General features: G+C 39.7%; 1 protein-coding gene across 1 annotated transcript in view; it reads left to right on the forward strand.

Annotated features, from left to right (window-relative positions):
- Positions 1–19,877, forward strand: part of LEKR1 (leucine, glutamate and lysine rich 1) — a 285,005-nt gene extending 265,128 nt beyond the window's left edge. The window contains exons 11-13 of the mRNA XM_082251303.1: positions 2,981–3,145; positions 13,728–14,027; positions 19,461–19,877. Of these exons, the coding sequence (XP_082107429.1) occupies positions 2,981–3,145; positions 13,728–14,027; positions 19,461–19,859 (864 nt within the window). The 3' untranslated portion in view covers positions 19,860–19,877. The remainder of the gene's footprint in view (positions 1–2,980; positions 3,146–13,727; positions 14,028–19,460) is intronic.
- The last annotated feature ends 7,625 nt before the right edge of the window (positions 19,878–27,502 follow it).

The raw sequence follows: 27,502 nt of genomic DNA on the forward strand, positions 1-27,502 counted from the left end.
TTTAGTTTTTTAATCGCTGGGTGCCAGCAATTGTAACTGCGAGTGATTTTAAATGGAATTTGGTGTGGGTTTTTTTTTTTCTTTAGAAATTAAATTTTTGCTGTAGAATTCATGGTACAGATGCACCACTTTAAAGGGAAAAAAGGGGATCCCCCAGACACTATATTTAAAGGAATCTTTCATTTTTATTGTTGCACGTTATGCATAATTAGAATCACTGCTCCTAAAAGAACAATCTTTTTTTAAAGAAAATTTTTTTTGATACATGTTACCCAGGGCAGTATCCGGATCCCCATGCCCCTTTTATGGTCAATTACTTGCATATAAGCCTTCAAAATGGGCACTTTTGTTTTTTTCTGTTCGGCTCCGATAGAATTTAATAGGGTTCGCTGTTCGGGTTAGAACATTTCCCCTGTTCGGGAGTTCTACTGCGAACTGAAGGGAGGGGGGGGGGGGTTGTTTGGCCCATCAGCAATAGAGAACACACTGATTAATTCTCTAATCACAATCCTGCGTTTCCCTTATTTTAGCCATTCATTTGTTTCCTCTTGTATTAGCTAACGGTCAAATTTACCCAAAAATTTGATTCTGTTATGGTGGGCACTATCATTTGCTGCTCCATACATTTTAGAAGCTCAAATTGTTTATTTTTTGGAAATCTTCAATCTTCAGAAGTAGGTGGTTGTTTGTGTCTTAAGGCCATCCAACAAGACAGATGTCACATACAGTACTAGATTTCCTGGTTATTAGGTATTTGCCATTATGCAGAATTTATCAAGGTAGAAAGACAACATCATTTGGCTTTCAATGGACATGATCATTGAGAGCTACTGGGCATTCTTGTGGAATTATTTTGCTGCTAAGCTCACTGAGAAATGGAACAAACCCAAGAGCACCAATAATGTACTCATTAAAGAAAACGCATATAAAATTCTGTACAGATGGTATTATACAGCTTGTTTGGCTCTTTTTATTCCATCTTATCCGTCGACCTGCTTCTGCGGTTGTACCCAACCGGGACAATGGCACACATATAGTAGCCATGTCCTAAGGTGTGCAGACTATAGCTCCGGGTTTATGCATTTCTAAGCACACTCTTCCATTCGGACATCAAAATAAATCTGTAAGAAGCTCTCCTTTGTAAGCCTATTGAGGAGTTGCTCCGACCAGAGCAGCAACTAGCATTGCATCTTTTTGTAGCAACCAAACTTATCATAGGGAGAGCCTGGAAAACCACAATTCTCCGTTTCGAGGCAGTCAATTGTCTGGCAGTTCTGGATATCCCATGCTCAGCCATTGCGCTTTGATGTCAATCTGAGGATTCAAATCCACCGTTCCCTGAGACCTCTTTATCTCTTCTTTCTTCTCTTTCTCTATCCTTCCTGGGATCTTACCCTTATTTCTGTCTCACTTGCTCTTCTTTTCCTTTAATTCTGTATTTCCTTTTAATCAAGGTGTACACTTGTTAGGTCTTTAGATTGTGGACTGGTTATGACGTAATTGAGCTTACAGCTATTCTTTGATTATGTTTTTTTTCTGTGTTCTCACTGTGGAATCAAAATTTCTTTGGCTTGATATTTCAGCTAATCTTAGTATCATCACTCAATGTAGATGGAGTGTAAATTTGGTAATTGTGACGTTGTAAAGTTATGGTTTACTTATTCTCTTTGTTGTATGAATCCATATCAATCTTATGCTTGCAAACCCCGATATATGCATACATACTGTATGTTTTGTAATTGTCATCCCATCAACTCTGTTGTGTATATTTTAAAGACAATAAAGCCTTTTGTAAAAGAGAAGTAGAACAAACCAGCAACTGAAATCTTAAAACTACTCTTAAGCAAGGTCCATAAAGACATTAAAGAGCAAGTTTAGGGTGGAGGAACTTGACTGGCCTGCACAGAGTCCTGACCTCAACACGATAGAACACCTTTGGGATGAATTAGAGTGGAGAATGCGAGCCAGGCTTTCTCATTAACATCAGCGCCTGACCTCACAAATGTGCTTCTGGAAGAATGGTCAAACATTCCCATAGACACACTCCTAAACCTTGTGGACAGCCTTCCCATAAGAGTTGAAGTTGTTATAGCTTCAAAATGTTGACCAACTCAATAGTGAACCCTACAGACTAAGACTGGGATGCCATTAAAGTTCATGTACGTGTAAAGGCAGGCATCCCAATACTTTTGGTAATATAGTAAATTAAATAAATAAATGGCCCCTGCTGTTTTATACTGTATGTATGTATTGTGACAGGAAGTCAGGTAAATGTGTGGGTGTTGTCACAGACGGGAGATACATTTCTGCCTTGTTTAGACAATTCACCAATTACTATCAGGTGTCGGCTGCAGAGATAGCCAGAAAGGTTTAAGGACGTTGAAAAGCTTCAGCTATTCAGAATGAGGCAATTAAGGCCTCTATAAGTTATCCAGAGGATGACTACTGATTGCTGCATCCTGAGGCTTTGTGCGTTAAGGAGAACAGTGAGCTGAGAGACTTCTGAAGGTGAGGTGGTGTTGACTTTTTCTGTGTGAAAAGAAAACAAATAGACTATTGGTCTTCTGCTGTATGACCAGCAGTGTCTGCCCAGCAGTAGGTTGGGACAGACACCATAGGTAGGTTCCTGTGTTGTGAAGGTAGACACCCCAAGTGGCCAGGGTTTATTTTATATTTGTTTGATTTATGCCGTTTGGATGCTTGCACTTGTTTCCAGCAAATTGGAAGAATAAACCATAGACCATTGTTTTCAACCACTCCTCGGCTGTCTCTCTGTGTAACGAACCCACCCAATGGGTCACCCACACCCACTACCGAGCTAACCCCTTACACAATATATATATATATATATATATATATATATATACACACACACATACAGTATATGCACAATGTTGTTGATGCTGTTTTATTGTTATAGGAAACACACATGTCTTGATGTTATCATGGTTTTCACAGTATTGTACATTTCATTCTATAGATCCAGAATGAACTGGAGAATCAACGGCAGAGTTTCAAAAGAAAGCTTGAGGAAACTGAGCAGAGGCTTCTTGAAGAAGCCAACGTGGAAGTTGAGATCGAGAGACAAAGGCATAGTGAAGTTATCAAGATGCTACAGAAGAAGAATGAGGAACTTGAAGGAAAGGTTTGTTTTCTTGTGTGTAAGAAATACACATACTTGATGCTTTTCCTTTCTGGATAAGCCACCTTTACCACTGCAGGTTTATAAGTGGTAGTTGCCATAGTGATCCTTGAAGTTATAGCTCTTACATTTTCTATTTATTATGTTTTCATATTGTAGGTTAAAAAAATATGTGATATGATTACAGAATTTAAATATCCTTCCTGTAATATACTTGTATGTTTGCTCATCTGATGGGTTACTATAATCATTATAAAGGAACGACAGGATGAATCATGCCTTTTTGTGTCACTTGCACATTGGGAGCTCCAGTTATAAAACAGTTTATAAATGACTGCTGTAGACCAGAGCAACCAATCAAAGTTATATTTTCTTCAAATGTAGCTTTCCACAGTTAAAGTGATTGCAAAGTCTAATTTTTATTTCCTTTAAAAAAAACAAACATGTTATACTTACCTGCTCTGTGCAGTAGTTTTGCAAAAAGCATCCCATATCCTCCGCTTCTTGGGTCCCTCTTCTGAGATCCTGGCCCCTCTTTCCTGTTCAGTGCCCCCATAGCAAGCTGCCAGACCCATGTCAAAGCTCCCTGTGTCCATTCAGAAATAGAGCCCGACCTGGCCCCGTCCCCTCTCTTCCCTGATTGGCTAGCTGGTTTTGATTGCCAGCAGCGGCAGCCAATGGCACCGCTGCTGTGTCTCAGCCAATCAGGAGGGAGAATCTCGAGCCGCTGAGAGACTTGTGGACATTGCTGGACAGGGAGGGAACTCAGGTAAGTGTTAGGGGGGCTGAGGCTTTTTATCTAAATGTATAGAGTGCATTAGGATACAAAACCGCCTGCCTTTACAACTCCTTTAAATTGCAGTGGAGCAGAACAAAAAGTTCTTATTTCTGACACAAAAAGAGAATCACTATAGGATAGGGAAAGTAGAAACATAAGTGTGAAATGCTAGATAAGTGGAAATTATGGAATTATTCCCTCCTTTACATCTTGGCATTGATGAAAAGCTGCTACATTTGTTTAAGAAAGATGGGTTGATGGTTAATGTCCTTTTGGACCACCAGCTGCAATAAGATTAATTCAGTGGATCCATCAGGTACTGATAGATCCATCTGGTATAGCTTTAGAAGCATTTTCTAATAAGAAAGTTGTCCTGGACACATTTTAAAAGGTCCCGATCAGTGGAGCTGAGGGCAAAGGCCTAGTCACTCATATTGCCTGTGGGCTCCCCAAAGCTGATCTTCTTCACATTACTGACTTACCATACTTTGTTCTGCTTTATGTCTCTGTGTGAAGGGCACCCTCATGATAGAGGCAGGCCTTTCTTTTTTAAAAAAAAATCAGATTTGCCCCTCTAACGACTGGTAAACTAATGAATGCATAATATTCAAAAAGCAGCAGCATCAAGATCCACCAAATAGAATAAGCAAGGAGATCTTTGTACTGCAGGTCCCCAGGCACAGCTTTCCCACCCAGCAAGAAGAAAAGTGAGCAGAATAGTAATTGAGAGACTAGCAGTCAGAGGCAGCCATGCCATTCTTTCTCAACCAGCTTATGTCTTTTACTTTACAATTGTTCATGTAGATATACATTTTACAATTATATGTGAGAAAACCTTTATATCATGTTAAAAGACCTGTTATAAACCTGCTGGTTTTGGTATAGAAAGATGAACATTTGTCTATATAGAAAGCACACTGATGTATTTAAAAAAAACTTTGCAGTTTTTTACTAACATTTGCTATTTTGAGAAATTTGTGCTTCAATAATGAACTGTAATTGTCTATAAATTGATTACAAGATCTGAAAATCTGCAGCCTGAATCAGTAATTATCTAATGGAGAGGGTTGCATGGTTGCTAGATGCAAACATGCTAGTAATTGTTTAAATAATTGGGTACAAACATCTGCTAATATTTGTGCATCGTGATATAGTAGATGCTAATTGCAGTAGGTTATTAAGACTTACTGGCATTCCAAAAGTGTCCGTATCTAATTAGGAGCACGTTTACACTTTGCACATTTTTATTGAATCGGGAGACAAGTGGTTTGTTTTACAATGTGTGCTGCATTCGGTAAATATCAGTGAAGAGCCAGACCATAGAAGAACAAAAAGCACAAATAAAGATGAATATGTGCCAAGGGAAACAGGATGGCAAGATTCTAGTTATCCATTTGTCATTACCATCTGATGTAAACAGATTGTAAATCCCTGTCATCATGTGTACAGTTCTGGACTCTGGATGAGCAATCGGAAATAAAATGATGGAAGGTCTGTTACATTTTCTTCCTGTATTCAGGAGCTGGCTGTTGAAAGCCAGCAGAAATCCCAATTATTGGAAGAAATGGAGCTGTTGTTTTGTACTGTTAATTTAGAAGTTGGTTATCGTAAAGTAATGATATGAGGTTCCAGCAGCTGGATGTTATGTCTGTATTTTATCATTTCCGAATTCCAACACATGAAAAATTAAAAGTGTTCTTTAGGCTGGATTCATGTCATTCCATGTGTGTGTTATGCAATTTTAATGCATCCTTTAATGTGCAATTTCATGTGTTCTGTACAAATTTGTTGGATTCTGTCAGCCAATTAAATATTGGGTAAAGTTGTTGTGTGAGAAACTGGTTGCCATGATCTGCTCTATAGAGCCTACACCCATCAATACATTAACAGACATGGACTTTTTCAGCCAACACGTGTCAACGTATATCAAAAAGGTAAACAACAGAAAACTTATTTATATGCTTTGACATACATTGCACTGCCTTCAAATTGCATAGATAATGTAGATATTTGCCAGAACACCAAGGATCTTTCATCACGTCCAAATATTTTTTTATTAAAGAAAGATCACATCACAAAACAGTGTAGTACACGATTTCGGAGCCAAGAAGGACCCCTTCTTTAGACGACGAAGGGGTCCTGCGTGGCTTCTAAACGTTGCACTACACTGAAAAAACATAAAATTGTGCAGCGCTAAAATCAATAAATTATGCTTGAACATATAACACATGTGAAATGAATAATAAGTGTCCAATCATATAAGCCAAATGTGATTCAATGAAAAGTCCATCTGGAGTAAAGTCCCAAGTGAATGGAGTGATAAAAAGAAATCCAACATGAATGACGTGATTAAAGTGTGCAGCAAATCCCAACACCGAGAAGGAGTAATTAATATGCGCTCACCAGAAAAGTAGGACCCAGATACCATATAGCCTATGGGTCATACAAGCTGTTGGAATATATGGTGGATGTCCCAAGTGGATGTAAAGACCTCAGAGGTATCCGTATGGACCAGCAGCAGGCATGAAAAGACCAAATTCCAGCTCCAACGCTGGTAGAAATACAAACCAAAGAGGGACAGACATAGTGTGATATTGCTAAAAATCATTTAATGAAAAAACATAGCAAATACACTTACAAAACATCACAAGGTATTGAGCATATCAAGGATATAAAGCAGGGCTGACTGTAATGTAATCCTCTTAACGCGTTTCAGCAGAGATGCCTTTCTCAAAAGATAATGTCAGCCAAGAAATACCTTCTATATATAATAATGTATCAATTAGATAACATATCCCACCTGTAAGAGATTTTCAATTAATCACATTTGGCTTATATGATTGGACACTTATTATTCATTTCACATGTGTTATATGTTCAAGCATAATTTATTGATTTTAGCGCTGCACAATTTTATGTTTTTTCTATATTTTTGGTCACTTTTTTGTCTGGTAAATAGTGCAAGCAGCTTTTGTCTTTTTGTTAGCGCAGTATTTCCAATTCCATGTGCTTGTTGCACTACATTGTTTTGTGATGAGATCTTTCTTTATTAAAAACCCATTTGGACATAATTAAAGATCCTTGGTGTGCTGACGAAAATCGACATTATCGTGCATGTTCCAGTATCCAGCTGGCAGTCGCTACTTCACCCAGTACCTTAAGAGCTCATTCCAGGAATATGTGCAATAGGAATATGAACTGTGCAAATTGCATAGATGTCAATGGGACTTAAAGAAGTATTAAAAAATTGCATATTATTTTCAAATAAAGCAATGTTGAATTTATAAAATCTAACTACACTCAACACTACAATCTAAAAAACACTCAAATCTCTTCTAACTGTTTTCCATTTATTTGAAAAATGGCAAATTCTCAGCCTTTTTTTTTTTGTAGTTGTGAATAGAGCGGGAAGGGATTTCAAACACCTGTCAGGTACTTATTGCCATTGTTGTCCTCCGTAGGGAGAGTTGATTACTGAATGTGAAGTCAAATTTTGAATTGTTACCAGTACAAGAATGAAGGTAAAATCATTTCATGGGGACACTTGTTATAATGACAAATGTCTACGAGAGCATTCCCCTAACTTTGAAGAGATTTCATGACGCTTGTGTTTACAAAAAGGAACATGCCCCCAATGGGACATAGATGGCAAAAAAGTTGGTAGCGGTTTAGCTTTTGGTATATGGGTTCCTTCCCACCTACGGCACAGTTGAGTAATGAAGCACACTGGAAGAGTTATAACTTCTGTGGATTATTTATTATTATCTATATTGTTATTTATATTATTTATTTTTTGTTGGCTGTGCCTTCCAGTTGTAAGAATCCATTTGTTCCCCTTGGTTCTGGTATTACAGTGATAAAAAGTAAGAGGAAGTCTCTCCACTACAGTCATAAGCAGCATAAAAAATTAACATAAGTTCTAACTTTCCACCCTTCCGGTATTCTAAACTATGATCTAAATACCTATATTTACCTTAACTTTATGCAGCCAGTCCATTAATAATTCGTATGTTTCTCTTCTTCTCAAAGCTTTCCCTTAATGGGGAATGTATTTTGAGGGAAGATGTTGGATTGTTAAAAATCCATCTATTATTTCAGCCCCATTATTTTTCTTGCAAAACTGAACTACCATAACCTGTTTATTAAAGCCATTTTCGCTGCGTTGTTACTAGGAATAGCCCTGTACTGTAACCCAATGAATTCCCAAGAAAATGGTCTTCCACAAGACATTTATTTCCTGTCAAACCAGTTAGCATAGCTATAAAGTCCTGAAGCCACAGACTAATAACTGTCATGCCAAGCATAGGTACTTTTTGTGCAGTTTCTATCTTTTTAACAAGTGATTTGAGATGGTTTGAATGACTTGAATACTTTTACACACCTTCCTTGAAATGCTAGCTTACTTCCCGACCATGTCATTTTTTATGTAGCAGTTAATTTAATGTAGTAAATAGGAGACACGATAAGACAACAATCTTCAGGAAACTGCTTCTCTGTATGCATCACCTTCATTTTCTGTAGACATTAAAAGGATTAGTTACATTAGTCTTGATATGCAGGATTCCCAGCAGTATTAAGTGATATGCACTGTATTCCCCATCAATAACTGTATAGTGTAATGCAGCATTACATTACATTATAGATTGCACTGTGTATATTATTGAGTACCAGTGTTGGACACATACTTAATTTAATTATTTTTATTAAGGAGTATTCACACTCAGAAGACTATATAGATAATTTAAGCCAGCACCTTTTAGCTGCTTATGGCGGACCTACCACACTTCATATTAATCACTATAACACATGTTATTACCAAAGTATACTGCTAGTTTTAGTCAGCAAATTACCCCTTGCTTGCCTTGCATATAGAAAAAAAAAAACTGATCCGGTGTGCTCTCATGTTACTATAGAATAGGCAGTTTGGATCACATAGTCTCTGGCTATTAGGAGAATTCTGATTGTTTGATGTCATTAGAGACTGCAGGTAATTTTTGGTTTTCCAAGGATCAGAGACTAATCTACTCTGGTAGACTTGCAATAAGATAAAACGCAGCAAGGTATAAGATTATACTAAACAGGAAACAGGTCTTCATATGCACTGACCAGCTACAGCATGGCTGCCCCCATGTACAGTATCTCACAAAAGTGAGTACACCCCTCGCATTTTTGTAAATATTTTATTATAACTTTTCATGTGACAACACTGAAGAAATGACACTTTTCTACAATGTAAAGTAGTGAGTGTACAGCTTGTATACCAGTGTAAATTTGCTGTCCCCTCAAAATAACTGAACACACAGCTATTAATGTCTAAACAGCTGGCAACAAAAGTGAGTACACCCCTAGGTGAAAATGTTTAAATTGGGTCCTAAGTGTCAATATTTTGTGTAGCCACCATTATTTTCCAGCACTGCCTCAACCCTTTTGGGCATGGAGTTCACCAGAGCTTCAAAGGTCCTCTTCCACTCCTCCATGACGACATCACGAAGCTGGTGGACGTTGGAGACCTTGAGCTCTTCCACCTTCCATTGGATGTCGCACAGATGCTCAATAGGGTTTAGGTCTAGAGACATGCTGGCCAGTCCATCACCTTTACCCTCAGCTTTTTTCGCAAGGCAGTGGTCGTCTTGGTGGTGTGTTTGGGGTTGTTATCATGCTGGAATACTGCCCTGCAGCCCAGTCTCCAAAGGGAGGGGATCATGCTTCAGTATGTCACAGTACATGTTGGCATTCATGGTTCCCTCAATGAACTGTAGCTCCCCAGTGGCGGCAGCACTCATGCAGCCCCAGACCATGACACTCCCACCACCATGCTTGACTGTAGGCAAGACACACTTGTCTTTGTATTCCTCGCCTGGTTGCCGCTACACACGCTTGACATTATCTGAACCAAATACATTTATCTTGGTCTCATCAGACCACAGGACATGGTTCCAGTAATCCATGTCCTTAGTCTGCTTGTCTTCAGAAAACTGTTTGCGGGCTTTCTTGTGCATCATCTTTTGAAGAGGCTTCCTTCTGGGAAGACAGCCATGCAGACCAATTTGATGCAGTGTGAGATGTATGGTCTGAGCACTGACAGCTTTGTGATGTCGTCATGGAGGAGTGGAAGAGGACTCCAGTGATGAGCTGCGAAGCTCTGGTGAACTCCATGCCCAGTAGGATTAAGGCAGTGTTGAAAAATAATGGTGGCCACACAAAATATTGACACTTTGGGCCCAAATTGGACATTTTCACTTAGGGGTGTACTCACTATTCTTGCCAGTTGTTTTAGCCATTACTGGCTGTGTGTTGAGTTATTTTGAGGGAACAGCACATTTACAATGTTATACAAGCTATACACTCACTACTTTACTTTGTAGCAAAGTGTCATTTCTTCAGTGTTGTCACATGAAAAGATATAATAAAATATTTACGAAAATGTAAGGGGTGTACTCACTTTTTTGAGATACTGTAAATAGCATGGTTTGTCAGATTAATTGTTCAGTCTAAGGGCTGACCTGTCTCTTTTATATTCACTTCCCCCTCATACTATCTACAGATGCCTCTATGAAATTAGCTCTTTCTTACTGTATCACAGGAACGTACGGGAAAACCTTGACTTTATGGAAAAGGGGCTAGTAGACACACACTCTCCCTTTAGCTCCAACATGACAATGTTCAGTGCTTTAAAAACTGCTCACTACGTACAAGCACTTTCAGGTGAGGCAGAGTTGTGCCTAAGCTTAAAAAAATGTCAAATTTAGTAATAGAATTTACCTTGAAATCGTAAATTCCTATTCAATGAAGGTGGGACTAAGTTCATACCTGTTCCAGTGTACAGGTTCACTTGCTTGATTCTCCCAAACTGTTTCTCAAGTTTTGTCCATATTTGATCAAACCACATCTTTTCCAAAACTTACCTCATTCAGATCTGTAAATCGGTAATAGACAGCCAAATAAGGACACTAGACAGACATGACCACACTACAACATTTATTAATTTTGTAGACTAGTACCATTTCCTCATTAAGTGGTTGCGCTTGTTACATGTTCTCATGACCTGAAATAGAGAATTTCACCACTGCTATCATTGTAGTGTATGTCACTTAAATTCCTAATTCAACGATCAGGTCATGAACAGATTTCCAATTGCCTGACACACTATACTTGCCTGCCCTTCAGTGCTGGGATCCCTGGAGCTGGTGACTTCTGGGTATCGATTCCCGGATGTTTACATTGGTGCGTGTGCGCACCTCAGTGTACAGTGCGGACAGGTAGGTAAATAATTTTAATGCAGACGAGACATAGCATATCTTATCTGCATTAAACTGCATTCACCATAGTTTGAGTGAAATCATACACACACATAATAAAAAAGAATGAAAAGTTTAAAGCCGTTCTTCGCCCTGTTTTATGTACAAATACTGTAACTGCTGACTTTAAAAAAAAAAAGGGCACTCAAAGCCATGCTCACCCAAACCGGTTCATCGCTGGTCTTTGGGGTATCAGTGCCAACATGTTTACTGTGGGCAGCCGGCTGTGATTCCTTGTAGCTTCACAGCCAGCTGCTCACTGTCCATGCGTGAGCTGCATTGTGCTTTGTGAATGGTCCTACCGTTTTCTAGACCTGTTATCTCTCCAGAAGTTTGCAAGTGGGGGAGGGGGGGGGGGTGGGACTTCCGGTGGATCACTGCAGCAATGCGACCAGAAGTGGGAGTTGGTACCTGTCAAAAAAAAAAAAAAGAAGTGCAAAGAATAGAAGAGGAGGTTGGAGGAGGGCATAAAGCAGACCTTCCTTTTTTAGGGTGAAGTTCTGCTTTTAGGTTTTATCCATCCTTCAGCAGGGGCCATGCAGTCTCACCCTGCAAGCCTTTCAGTTTCAATGGTCAGGATGGCATTGCTCTCATCAAAGACTCCTATAATCAGCACAAATTTAAGTCTAAGGCCCCTTTCACACTGCCCGCTCCATCGTCGGACTCCGTTTTTCTCAGCGTGGGATCTATCTGCCGATCCCCTGCTGAGCAGGCGGATGGCAGCTCTGTCTCCGCTCTGTGTGTGGAGACAGAGCTGTCAGGTCCCCGCTGTCCTCTATAGGGGAATCGGATGAGAATGGACCGCCTCTCCCTTCTCATCCGATCCAATCTGCCAGACGGATGGAAAATAGGGTTTCCATCCATCCGGATTTGATGGACAGGATCGGATGTCAGCGGACATGTCTCCGCTGACATCTGCTGCTCCATAGAGATGCATGGGGCATCCATTCAGATCCGCCTGAAAAACTGACAGGCAGACCTGAACAGTCCGCATGTTTGAAAGGGGCCTAATATTTTTTCAATATCTCATCTCTAATGCCAGTTGCAAAAGTGGGACTTTAGCAGCAGCTGTTTCTCATATACCTAATATTATTGAAGTGATTGTAAAGTTTTGTTTTTTGAGGGATCCTCCTCTTCTCGGGTCCCTCAATACTGCTCCTGGCCCCTCCCTCCTGTCGAGTGCCCCCACAGCAAGCAGATTGCTATGTGGCACCCGAGCCGAGCTACAGCTCCCTGTGTCAATTCAGACATGGAGCTGCAGTTCGGCCCCACCCCCTCTCTCTCCTGATTGGCTCATTGACTTTGATTGACAGCCACGGGAGCCAATGGCGTTAGATTTTATTTTTACATTACTCCCCATATGTGTCTTCTCAGCTTTCATCTGTCTTATGCAAGATGAAAAATGGAACCAATGTACTGGGTTCTTTGGTTTAGTAATCATTTGCATTTAAAACAAAATAAGAATATACTGTAGCTCTGTAACCGATCTTGGCTTAGATATGAAGGTTCTCACACTGTTGGGCTCATTGCATAAGGCTAAGAGCAAAGTGCAAACTTGGGTGGAGGGGAGTGTTAGATGTTCTAGCAGAGTTAGCTACACTAACAAATTAAAGCCAAACTCTAGCTCACACTGCAGTTACAGCAACATTTTTTCTTTCTTTTGGGATAAAGGTTGTAGATTAATAAATCAAAGCTGATCATTGTAAGAACCCCTGTTAGTGGTAAATGGTTTTTCTTAACCCTGTAACTGCTACAGCTGCATGACATTTTGTTCTGTCGAAAAATGACAGCCTTACTGGCAGGTTCAGAGGATGAAAATAAAAAGAAAACCTAAAAATAAAACGAATGCAACCATTACATCTATAAATTGGCAAGTTGTGATGTAATAAATGTTTGGGAGAGAAAAGAAGGGTTGCAGAACCATGTCCTGCTTGTGGTGGACTTTAAAGGCACTCACATAGATTAGTGTCTAAAAATATTATTTATTAAATATCATTTAAAATATAGTAGGCGCCATATATAGCTAATTTAAAAGATTACATAGATACACATAAGCATCTCAAAAATGGAGCTGTGGCATAATGTTACACCTCTATACAAAAACTTCACATAAGAGGTAGCTGATTGATGTAGTTGGTCAACGCATTTCACTTCATGCTTTTTCAAGACCAGCCACAAATATGCCACATTCAACTAATTATAAAAACAGATGATGTCATTAGTTTGAGCATTACAGAAAGTGATAGATATTTGTACATTAAATTTCAAATAGCGATCATCACTTACACGCTAGACGCCCAATAAGGTCATGCACGTACCTTTCTCTTCCTTCAATTGTAATAAATGTTTGCTTTTAGGTTTAATACTGCTTTAAATATGATTTGTTGTCTTATTGCATTACCATCAGTCTCTACAATTAATTATTTCTGCTCTTTAATATATTTTGAATGCACTAATTCCTGTAAAAAACTAGACCTAATGAATTCAGCAATGCTTTTATATTTTGCAGATACCAGCACTAGTATCCAGGGCATGTGAAGAACTGCAGGCTGAAATAGACATTCTGGAGAAGAAGTTACAGCAAGCTCAAGCAAGACTTCTGGAGAAAAATCAAGCAAAAGATACTGAAATTACCAACTTAAAAAAAATTATTTCTGAGTTGGAAGTTCGTTTGAAAAGAGATTATGAACACAATACCTCTTCCCTTGAAGAAATGAGAAAAGGCATTCACACAAAGGCTGAGCAACTGAATGAAATGAACATGACCTGCGCACAGCTAAGACATCAACTAGACCAAGTCACTCAGGAGGTAAGAAGCCACAATACAAAACCATTATAGGCTCCTGGTCAATACTGCAATCGTCTTGTGATCTTGGAAAAAAAGAAAGTTAAAAAAAGTAATACTAAGTAAAACATAATGTGCATTTACAATTTTGACTTTGATTTGTGACAGCACCATGATTGCCAGGTCGGTGGAAATTTTTAGTACGCAGAAAGCCTTATCAAACAACAAAATTAGCTTTTTGTCAGAATCCTACAACTGCCCTTGACAAGACAGAAAATAAGGGCTCAAGCACATGGGCGGCATATATGCTCTATTTTTCTTTGCCCAGGGAGCCTCATTTGCTTCTATTGTTCACTATGAACGCTTGTACTTGATACTTTCTTGCATCAGCCTTTTACACTTGCATGCGCTGATGATGTCTTTCCATCTACAGTATATCCAAGTACAAGTCGGTGCAGCCATTCACTAGCATTATTTATGCTAGAGTATATTTTCACCTCTTACTGTCCATGTTCATGATCCCTAAAACAACACATCCTATGACAGTTTACACTGACAGATTCTGGACCTAACTGGGTGTTGAAAATCTCATTTGTAGCAATATACACTATATTACTAAAAGTATTGGGACGCATGCCTTTACACACACATGAACTTTAATGGCACCCCAGTCTTAGTCCGTAGGGTTCAATATTGAGTTAGTCTCCCTTGCAGCAATAACAGCTTCAACTCTTCTGGGAAGGCTGTCCACAAGGTTTAGTTGTGTGTCTATGGGAGTGTTTGACCATTCTTCTAGAAGCATATTTGTGAGGTCAGGCAATGAGACGAGAATGCCTGGCTTGCAGTCTCCGCTCTAATTCATCCCAAAGGTGTTCAGGTTGAGTTTAGGACTCTGTGCAGGCCAGTTAAGTTCTTCCACCCAAACTCGCTCATCCATGTCTTTAAGGACCTTGCTTTGTGCACTGGTGCACAGTCATGTTGGTACAGGAAGGGCCCATCCCAAAACTGTTCCCACAAAGTTGGGAGCGTGAAATTATCCAAAATGTCTTGGTATGCTGACGCCTTAAAAGTTTCCTTCCCTAGAACTAAGGGGCCAAGCCCAATCCCTGAAAATCAACCCCACACCATGATCTCCCCTCCACCAAATGATTTAGATCAGTGCACAAAGCAAAGTCCATAAAGATATGGATGACGGAGTCTGGGGTGGAAGAACTTAACTGACCTACATGGAATCCTGACCTCAACCCATTAGAACACCTTTGGGATGAATTAGAGCAGAGACTGTGAGCCAGGCTTTCTCATTCAACATCAGTGCCTGACCTCACAAATGCGCTTCTGGAAGAATGGTTAAACATTCCCATAGACACTCCTAAACCTTGTGGACAGCCTTCCCAGAAGAGTTGAAGCCGTTATAGCTGCAAAGGGTGGGCCAACTCAATATTGAACCTTATGGACTAAGACTGGGATGCCATTAAAGTTAATGTGCGTGTAAAGGCAGGTGTCCCAATACTTTTGGTAATATAGTGTACTTTTATAGCACAGTCACACAGGAAGCTAAATAAAACCTCCACAGCAACACAAAAATAATTTTTTTTTAGTAGATTGGGGAAGGCTAGAACCCCATTTACTTTTTGTTACTGTCTGCATCTCAATTGCAGATTTTCTCGCATTTCCTATTTGGAGAAATCATTGGGGTTGAGTTACTAAAGGCAAATAGACTGTGCACTTTGCAAGTGCAGTTGCTCTAGAGCTTAGTAAATGAGATGAAGATCCATTTTGCAAAGCATAACCAATCACATGCAAATAAAATAAAAAAAATAAAAACATTTATGCTTGCACATGATTGGGTGATGGAAGTCAGAGCTTTTCCTCATTTACTAAGCTCTGGAGCAACTGCACTTGCAGAATGCACAGTCTATTTGCCTTTAGTAAATCCACTCCTGTGTCACCATGACAATTAGTGAGAGGAAATATTTCTATCAGAGCCCTGGATAGTAGTAAATATCTAAAAATGGCTCTAAACTTCTACTTTATCCTAGCAAACAAAACTAAAGGTTATGGCAGGGCAAATGCTTTAAAGTATAACAAAAGATAAAGTTTTTTTTTTTTTTTAAGCTGTGTTAGGTATTAGAACCACTGTCAGGTTTTTATTCTCACCAGGAATAGAATTAGGGTAAATCCTAAATTTTGAGTTGTCACCAGAACTGGAATAAGGGGAAAAAGTCTTCCTATGCATATACTGGTTCCTGTGTCAGAGGAGATTTCCCTTACATTGGAAATATATCCTCTCACTTTCTATTGCGTCCACAGGCAGGCAGTGGAAGAAAATATTTCTCATTGGGCAGTGAAAAAAAAAATAGTTTTAACCTTTTCCCACTCTATCCAAAATGAAATACAAAATGTCTTTGGCAGTGGTAAATAAGACAGCGCAAACTAAAATGATGACGTGCAAGGTGTAATGATCAGATTTGACCTTTCAGTGAATTGCAACATATTTACCATGATCATGGTTTTTATTCTGCTTACAAGGGAGCCCATAGAAAAGGTGCTCTGGAAGAAAGTCACAACACCATTATGGAGTTTATATATTTTTGACTAAACTGTATGAAATAATTATGTATGGCACCTAAAATAAATTACACTTTGAGATAATGCAAAACAAATGTGATAATCAATGAGGTATGGTCTCCACTCATGGGGATCCATTATTTGTTTCTGTAAGGAACTAAACTGAACATTGATGGCTTTCTGAGGAATATCATTATAGGCTTGTTTCACGTAGGCAGTCAGTTCTTCAATATTTCTGTTCTAGTGTTCAGTTGCACTAATAGCCCTGCCAATCATATCCTACATGTTCAGCTGAGGACAAGCCAGATGACCTCACCAGGTCAGTTCATTGAATAAAGATTGTGTGCTTGTCTAACAATGGCTATGCTAAAAGATCAGGCATTTTCTCTCTAAAAAATGAAGGTTTTTACCTGTGATCATGATGATATGTTGTATGTCCATTGTAATGCTATTGGTAGTTAGCATTGATCTTTATATCAAATGGCCTTCTGATCCACTTTTTAAGAAATACTTATTATATTAGTTATGAAACAGACACATTGCCTTTGGCTGGCTTGACCAAACCAAATCTAGGATCAATCACTGTATACAACGTCACTCTTTTCCATTACACCTGTACCCTACTTCAGTTCAGCGGTTCTCTGCAGTGGTTCAGCATCAGATGTAAATGCCACATTAGAACATCATATTAAAGCGGAGTTCCGGCCTCAAAAAAAAAAATTTCGATAGAAACACCCCTGGGACAGTCAGGGCTAGTGCATTTCAGCAATGATAACCTCTGAACTGTCCCTGGTTTCACTTACCTTTTAGAAGAAATACTTACCTTGAAAATGTCTTGTCCAGCGCTGCCATCTCAGTTGTGGGCAGCTGAAGCCAGAGCATCCTCTACGGTGTCCTCTTCGGGGACGTCGGAGTCCCAGAATGCCCTGCACCGGCCCTGCTCGTCACTTCCGGTGCAGGTGCGTCATCCCTACACAGCTTCTGGGCATGCCCAGAAGCTGTTTAGCAGGAAATGAAGCGCCTGCACTGGAAGTGACGAGCGGGGTTGGTGCAGGCGCTTTGACTCCTGGGATCGATGACGTTCGGCTCCCAGGAGTCAATGCAAGCAGGAAGTCACGGCGCGGGCCACGGTCGCAGAGGGAGGAAGTGGAAGGAAGGTAAGTATATTTTCTTCAAAAACAAAGTAAGTAAAGCAAAAAAAAATATTTTTCAGGTAACTTAGAGCAAGCGGATGTCAAATTTTCGTATTGAGGCTGGAACTCCGCTTTAAAGTCCTTCTTTACAGCTAGGCCAGCTCTTTATTGCAGAAGAGACATGCAGTTTGTCTTCTGCAATAAAATAAACATACCTATCTGTCGCAGTCTCAACTCAGGATACATTCTCAACATGCTGCTAGTGTGCCAGGATGAATGAACTCCTTTGTTACATTATCCCTCGCCCACTAATTAAGATGGCAGAGGACTCAGCACTCAGATGAAGCTGGGGAGAAGAGAAGATGTTGGGGCCGAGTGACCTCGCAGACTAAGGACTGTTGGGGAAAGATGAGTATTGCGGAATTTAGTTTCAGTTTAAAAAGATTTTAATTGTTCAACAAATGGCTCATGATGTGATGACAGGTCTGATTTGGCCTAAGTCGTTCATTTTGCTTTTGAAACGGACATAGGATCAGATATATTTGTTTCATGTTAAGTGCATACATGTATTGTGTAAGTGTAAGTGTAACACTCAATTGTATTGTTGATCTCTCACAGAGATTTTTTACTTCTTAGGGGCCTTTCACAAGGGCTGTGTCTGTTCAAATCAGCAGGGAATCTCTGACCAGATCCCCTGCTAAATCAGAGGCCAATAGTAGGGATTTCACATTTATGATATCTTTATACATTCAGTTTTGACCTCCTGCCTGGACCATAATGGACAGATGTTAGGTCTGTGATCAGGCAGATGTAAATGGACGCGGGTCTATTTACATCCAGCTACCTCAGATCTATCATGTTTATGTCAAAAAAATGGAAAAGAACACAGAGCTTTTTCTTTTTTATTGGCCTAGACGGAAAAAAGCTCTGTGTTCTTGTCCAGAGGTAATCGGATATAAATGGATGTGCATCCCTTTAGATCTGCCTGCCCGTAGACCAACATTGAGCTTCCATTCAGAGCCCCATGAAAAACTGACAGGGAGATACGATCGGACCACCCGTGTGAAAGAAGCCTTAGTTTGCTTTAACCAAAGCGATATGCAGATCAAAGTCACCCTTTTGATTTTCATGTGAATGAAACAGTGTAAATACAAAGTAACAATAATGTTCCTTTGTATTTCTGAATTTCTGTATTTCTGTATTTCGCTCATGTGCACAAACACTGTTCAAAAGTTCAGAAGCAATAGCTGGTTGCTGTATTACTCAGCAAGTACAGGATGAGTAAAAACAACTATCCTGTTATTATTGGTAAGTGTTTATATTTCAATTTCTGAAAATGATTTAAATGCTTAATGTCCCATGCAGTGAGGCTATGTCCGTACTGCACGGATCAACTGCTCATTTTGTCTAGGGGTGAGCAGAATGCATTCACTCAACCGATCCTTCCATCCTCCGGAAAACTGTGCTTCTCCATGGTCCAGGTGTGGACTGTTCCTCATCTATTGAGTCTGGTCTGGACGTGATGACGTCAGGAACAGTCCACTATTCAATACCGCTGGAGCGCAGGGGTGCTGGATAGGTCTGGTGCAGGTAGGATTGAAGGATCAGATAAGTATATCTCTGCTCTCCTCTAGAAAAAAAAAAGAGCAGTAAACCCCACCGCATAGAAAAAAAGTTTTTGGGTTGGAGTTGGGCTATACTGCATTTAAAAAGGGCTTGTGCATTTTACGTTTAATTAAAAATTTCCTTCTTTCAGAATGCCTTCCTCAAGGATACTGTGCGCATGGAGTGTGAAGAACGCTATGAGCTCACTGAGGCCTTGACCCAGGCCAGGGAACAACTTTTTGAATTGAAAAGAGCTAATGGGCACCTCCCAGTGTCACAAAAGTCATTTACCTCAGAAAAAGCAGTGACACCTCACATAATGACTAGTGCACACCAGAAGCATCCTTTGAGCTTATCAGCAAGTAATGGAACCACGCTAGTGAGCCTGTCTGGGTCTACTATATCGACCTTGAATAAACCCAGGCAAAGTGCAGGAAGCACCTTACCGATACTGCAATCTCCACATCCTCCAAAAGAGAGAGCAGCTTCACTAACCGAAGCACGTCAAAAAATCACCGCAGTCCTTCGGAGAAATACTACTCAGCTGTGATAAAGGCAATTCCGGTGATAAAAAGCATTTACCCACAGGTTGCAGTGGATTCGCCTGTAGGCGGAATAACTGTGTGCCAAAACAGTGTTTTAAAACATGTGCACTTGATAGAATGGAGCTAGATCAACAGGTTGGGCATACCCAGCAGATTGACACTTTGACGGTTGACCATTCTCTGTTACAAGCAGGCTATCATATAAGCATGGGGAGAAAACCTTGCTTGCTACATGATTTGATTTTTTTATGGCAGAAGTATCCTTTCATTTAAAGGTGAAAAGCTATTTAAGGCTGTGTTCACACTTAAATCGGATCTGGCTCACAGCAGGGGTCCGGTGCATCTCTGTTTTTAGTTTCAGGGATGAATCAGGCCAAATTGTTGCCTGAATATGGACCTGAAACAGCCAAAGATGCACAGGACCCCTTTGCAATCTGCTCCGCAGCCACCACTGAGATGTGTGAACAGGCTCCATAGAGAGCCGGGCACACTCTCCTGTAATGCGAATTGGATGTGGGGAAACCCACATCCAATTCGTACTAGTGTGAATCCAGCCATCATCTGCAAAAAGGTCCTCCATACAAGACAGTGTAGAACATATTTCAAATGCAATTTCATATACAAACATCATGCTTTTTAGTACCACATGCAGGCTTCCCATAAAAATATATATATGAATCGTATGTACGATGTGCAAATAAGCCATGTATTGTGGAGATCGCTTTATGAAACTGTTATACAGTGGTACAGTGTATATTTGCTTGTCAGATAATGAATATACTATCAAACAAACTGCTATTTCTATTGACTGTTATCAGTGAAAGAGCTCATCTTGCCATCTGCTGGCAAGAAGCTAAACTAACAATGTTGGGGTCTGACCGGTTATGCAGGTATCGGGAGATATGTACAGTGTACACACAATGTGTAGAGTGTTATCTCATGTGGAAAACCTCATCACTAAGACTGGCCATGGGAAGATGTATTATGAGAACAACGGGTGGTGAAACTTCTGTTAGTTATCTTGCCCAGCCGGGATGCACTGTGGTCATGCATGTGTCCCAACCGATGTATCTTTTTGCCATCTGCTTACCTGGAGTTTTTCCAACATGGTATAAAATCTTTCTGTGCTGATGGTCTTTGGGTTTGAGTTGATGTTATCGGTTTGACATCTGTGTCAGATGCTTCTGAGATCAGTTGGAATTTAACCACAGCCTTCATCCTTCTGACCTGCATTTGACCTGCTTCAAGTGAATCTTTAATTTCCATAGACTCATATGTTAATGCAAACCTAATCTGATGCGCAAAAAAAAAATCAAATAGGTCCTTATATTGAGGGCTTCCAGCAGTTAAAAGCACTCATTTTCTTACCTAGAAAATATTATTTTGGGATGAGATCTTTAAATTGTGTGGATTGCTTGTAGGGATTGAGATATGTATGCCCTTCTTTACCATATTTTAATATTTTTTTAACTTTACATAGGAGATCATTTTGAATGTGGTATTCCTATTATTAGTTCCATTTGTGCCATAAAAACATTTCTAATGTACAGTTTGTCTTTTCTTGTTAGAGGGTTTGATACATTATAAATGTATTAAATGCCTGCTGCTAAAGTTGTGCCTTTATTTACTGTCTGGTACATAAAACCCAGGCTCTGCTTCTTGTGTGTTTGCTGGTAAATTGCATCACAAGCTATGTGCTTATATCTCCCGAGACAAGATACCCCCACCACACTTCTTCATTCTGTCCCAACTCTACAACCATTAAAAAGAAAAATCATTCTGTCATACTCCCTGTGGGTATTCCATAGTATAATAAAGAAGCCGTGCCACTTCATGGCAGACATGAATATGGTTTATATTTGGTAACTCTAAGATATCTTCAGTGGATAAATAGAAAATAATACGTTAATGCTTTTCTTTAACTAGACAGATTGTGAACTTGGTTTATATTTGGGAATTCTAAGATATCTTCAGTGGATAAATAGAAAATAATACGTTAATGCTCTTCTTTAACTAGCTAGATCGTGAATATGGTTTATATTTGGGAATTCTAAGATATCTTCAGTGGATAAATAGAAAATAATACTTTAATGCTCTTCTTTAACTAACCAACACTAAATGATCTTTTCATGTTTGGATAATTTGCATGTATATGATTATACTTGCAGATGAGGGACTGATTAGAACAGTAGGGCATCCCAATCACTCGATTATGTTAGAGAAAAATAATAGGCTTTGGTCTTGAAAATTGCCAAAAGGACAGCCATTATATTTCCAGATCTGACTGTAATCCCTTATATCAGTTTATTACTCTTATATGCATAGAGACACATGTAATAATTCAGCTACATAGTCTGTAATATTAGATACTGTCCCCATTTTGTAGAGATTAGCCTTATTCACAGACAAGGGGCACACAGGAAGCAGATGCCATTACCAAGATTACCCGAACGGTAGAGTGACTGTAGGTTTCTGTATCCACTATCATGTGGGTTCTGTATCCAAAAAGCCCATCTGTATTAAGCCCAACATTTATTGTGAAGCTGAGTTAATCCAGTGAGGCCATTTTTACTATGACTTAATGGAATAATACAAGTTAACACTGTCTGTTATATGCATTGTAACTCCAGTGTACTGACAGCACATAATAGGCAACATATAGAAAATTTATGAATTTTCAAAAATATATATATATATTTTTGAAAATCTGCTTCCCTTCTCATCACAAATACACCATATCTTTTAGAAGCAAATAAGCAAACTCAATAGTAGCTAACTGCCATATCTTCTTCTGCAATTTTTTCCCCTCTGTCTCATGCATAGGCCTGTATGTGACATCGGGGTTGATTTACTAAAACTGGAGAGTGCAAAATCTGCTGCAGCTGTACATGGTGGCCAATCTACTTCCATGTTTGTTTTTGTCAAATCTTAATTATGGTAGACAAAGTGAAGTTAGAAAGCTGATTGGCTACCATGTACTGCTGCATCGCATTTTGCACTCTCCAGTTTTAGTAAATCAACCCCTGTGCATCTAAAACTGGCTTTTTATTCTCTATAGGCAAATATGTACCTGTTCATAAACTAGATAACTTTAGGTTCAACATTTTTTGTGAAACAGTTTTGTTAATGGGTAAATACAGAATGGGAGGAGAGGAGTTGAATAGCACAGATAGTAGAGGGGGCACAGAGTAAAGAACAGCAGGTGCAGAGGAGGAAGAGAACATCAGATATCGTTGAATGGTTGTGGAAGTGAAAGATGGAGAGAGCAGATGCTGGTGGATAAAAGAGTGTGTACAAAGAAAGTGACTAGGCATAGTGGAGAAGAACCATAGCATTTCCTTGAATATATAAATAGTTAACACTTCTAATAGGAAATCTTGCCATGGTGGCCTGGACAACTCTTTGTTTCTCCTAACACAGTATAAAAAAGGAATGTGGTGGAAGGTCGTTTCGACACCATGAAGTGAACTAGAGAATGAAGATGTGAGATTGCAAAAACTCACCACTGAAGGAGACTATGCAGCTTAATGCTTAGTTCTCTCCTGGCTAGGCAAATCCTTCTATACTACACCTAAAGGTGTAGTATGTCTTTGTACTACTAGTAATGGCAGAAACAAAGGCACATTCAAGACAACAGGAGAAAAAAGTGCAGGGGGAAATATAAACTAAGCCTTTAGCGCCGGTTCACACTACCGCGACGCTACTTCCCGGGGCGACCTCCGAGATAACATTCATAACATTGAAGTCTATGGCGGTCGCCTCCTGGTCGCCCCAAAGAAGCTCCGGACCCTTTTTCTACGTCGGAGCGACTTGTGTCGCTCCTATTAGAACGGGTCTGCAGCTTCCGTATGGGAGGCGACCTGCGGCGACCTGTGAGGCGACCAGGTCGCCTCACAGGTCGCCCTAGTGTGAACCGAGGCTAAGGAAGCCTGGGGCCCCTGATTGCAGTTGCAATATTTTGCAGGCTTATTTGCCTATCTATATACAAGTACATGGTATACAATATTGTTGTTAATATAGAGATTAGTAGTAAGCACTATGTTGCTTTTTTTTTCCTTTGCGCTTGGTTGCTTGCTGTTCCCCTGGGAGACTGTGCTTACAGCTAGCTTGGTTCATTGAAGCCAGGACTATATGGATGTGCATAAATTAATTCCATAAATTAATTCCATGATCTGCATACCTCGAGAGTTACCCCAGTATCATCCAAAAGTACCTATCTGACCCTGGGGTTATAATCACATGTGTATTTTGACCTTTGTAGAGAGGGTCAAATTCTAAGGTGAGTGCACGCCTTTAGCGGAGTTGGTGGAGGCCTTTTCACTAACTGGAGCATAGATTCCAGTTTGCTGTGGATTGTTCACTAGCGCTCACAAAATGTGATGTTTTATATTTCTTTTTGGTCACAAAGATGTGGCTTTTTTGACCTATTATAATTTTAGAGTTTGATGTCTCACATTTTCTTTTCCACCATCGGTTTTATTTCTTCAATCATTGTCACAATTCATTAGCACAGCACTCATAGGTATAATATAATAGTGATATTGTATGTAAAATATAAAGTGTTTTTTTCAAAACACAGTTATTATATCATTTACATTTTGCCTATAGTAGTGCGTGAATGCACACAAAATTGTGCGGTTAGGGAAAAAACCTGTGCAATATTTGTGGTGCTATTTATTTAATGGCACCCTAAATGCAGCAAGTAAACGTGTGGGGTTTTGCACAAAAAAATGCATGAAGCTTGAAGCTCAAAAAGAATGAGGTATTTTGCCACATTTGTTGTGCATAGGGCAGCCTATTGAAATAATCAGGGTGCCCTATGGGTGTAGTATGAGAATGCATGTCCTGATGAGAATGGGGCATAGCAATCTTATAAAATTGATGTGGCCACAGTGTCCCATTTCCATCCATGGTGACTGCTCTTCATAGCAGCACCAAATACAAGTCATCAGCATCACATAAATGTAAAGTAAATAATGTGTCCCCAATATTAAAAATAGAACGTTTTAGGAAATTTTACCTGATTTTTAAATCCAGCGAATCTGGAAAGTATTCACAGCGCTTCACTTTTTCCACATTTTGTTATGTTACAGCCTTATTCCAAAACGGATTACATTCATTTTACTCCAGATTCTACAAACAATACCCCATAATGACAACGTGAGAGAAGTTTAATTGAAATCTTTGCAAATTTATTAAAAATAAAAAATGAAAATAAATCACATGTACATAAGTATTCACAGCCTTTGCCCAAAACTTTGTTGAAGCACCTTTGGCACCAAATACAGCCTCAAAGTCTTTTTGAGTATGACGCTGCAAGCTTATGTACATAAGTATTCACAGTGTTTTCCATGACACTCAAAATTGAGCTCAAGTGCATCCTGATTCCACTGATCATCTTTGAGATGTTTCTACAACTTGATTGGAGTCCCCCTGTGGTAATCTCAGTTGATTGGACATGATTTGGAAAGGCATACACCTGTCTATATAAGGTCCCACAGTTAACAGGGCTTTTCAGAGCTAAAACCAAGCCATGAAGTCCAAAGAATTGTCTGTAAACCTCCGAGACAGGATTGTATGGAGGCACAGATCTGGGGAAGGGTACAGTAACATTTCTGCAGCATTGAAAGTCCCAATGAGCACAGTGGCCTCCATCACCCATAAATAGGAGAAGTTTGGAACCACCAGGAGGACTCTTACTAGAGTGGGCTGCCCTGCCAAACTAAGTGTTTGGGATAGAAGGGCCTTAGTCAGGGAGATGACCAAGAACCCAATGGTCTCTCTGACAGAGCTCCAGCATTTCTCTATGTAGAGAGGAGAACCTTCCAGAACAACAACCATCTCTGCAGCACTCCACCAATCAGGCCTGTGTGGTAGAGTTGCCACACGGAAGACTCTCCTTAGTAAAAGGCACATGGCAGCCCGCCTGGAGTTTGCCAAAAGGCACCTGAAGGACTCTTATACCATGAGAAACAAAATTCTCTGGTCTGATGAAACAAAGTTTGAACTTTTTGGCCAGAATGGCAAGCGTCATGTTTGGAGGAAACCAGGCACTGTTCATCATCTGGCCAATACTATCCCTGCAGTGAAGCATGGCGGTGGCAGCATCATGCTGCGGTGATGTTTTTCAGTGGCAGGAACCTGGAGACTAGTCAGGATTGAGGGAAAGATGAATGCAGCAATGTACAGAGAAATCCTTGATGAAAACCTTCTCCAGAGCCCTCTGGACCTCAGACTGGGACAAAGGTTCATCTTCTAACAGGACAACGACCCTAAGCACACAGCCAAGGTAACAAAGGAGTAGCTACAGGACAACTCTGTGAAGGTCCCAGCCAGAGCTCACACTTGAACCCTATTGAATTTCTTTGGAGAGATCTGAAAATGGCTGTGCACCGACGCTCCCCATCCAACCTGAGGAGCTTGAGAGATCCTGCAAAGAAGAATGGGGGAAACTGCCCAAAAATAGTTGTGCCAAGCTTGTAGCGTCATACTCAAAAAGACTTTGAGGCTGTATTTGGTGCCAAAGGTGCTTCAACAAAGTTTTGGGCAAAGGCTGTGAATACTTATGTACATGTGATTTATTTTCGTTTTTTATTTTTAATAAATTTGCAAAGATTTCAAACAAACATCTTTCACGTTGTCATTATGGGGTATTTTTTGTAGAATTTTGAAGAAAATAATTAATTTAATCAATTTTGGAATAAACATAACAAAATGTGGAAAAAGCGAAGCGCTGTGTATACTTTGCGGATTGACTGTATATAAGTGAGGTTCTATATATCAGTGACAAATTCGACATTCTTGACTTATAATAAACGTCAGGCTCTGGTGTTAATAAGTAACTAATGTAAATGTCACTTCCCGATTATCTAGTAGTGCTACTTCTCAGTAATGTGACATGACGTACAGAATACCCCAAATTAACATACTTCACATACTAGACAATATAGATCTTCTGCTGACACCTCTTCAGCATGATTAGACAATAGCTCTTCCAAAATATGTGTGTACAGATTGAACATATGATTTCTCTCTTGTTATTTTAAGAATGACAAGTCAGAAAAGGCAGTTTAAGGTTGGATGGCAAATACATTTTCACATGCTGTTGATAGCTGGGTAAAAGTGCAAAGAACAGCCTGGAGACGAGTTTTCAAACTGTAAATAAAAACAACATAGTGTGAATGACGCACAGCACATGATATAAGGGTAATTCCTCAATGAATAGCGTTCTGCAAATCTGCATAGCATGGAGCATGATGTCTTATGCAGGATTTACCATGTGCTCTCTGCACACTTTAAACTGTATGTAGAGCCAAAAGTGTTTTTTTTTTTTTTTTTATAGAATAGGGAAGGGTTTATCCCCCCTTTTCAGTTTTATTTTTCTCTCTGTGTTCCATTGGAGATATGTCATTCAACATCTAGTCCCAGATATGCAAAAAGGAATTAGAAGAGTTCTTTACAAAGTGAGGGGATCACCCCTATCTGAAATTTTGGAATTCCTATTACTTTATGTTTTGGTGACAACGGTCACTAAGGGAAACAGAGAGAGTGACACCATCTAGCTGGGACACAGCAAAAAAACACATTGTCACCAAGGTAAACAGAGAGATTGACACCATCTAGTTGGGGCACAGAAAACAGTACAAAA

Source organism: Pelophylax lessonae (genome assembly GCF_965119305.1).
Source record: "Pelophylax lessonae genome assembly, chromosome: 3".
NCBI lineage: Eukaryota > Metazoa > Chordata > Amphibia > Anura > Ranidae > Pelophylax > Pelophylax lessonae.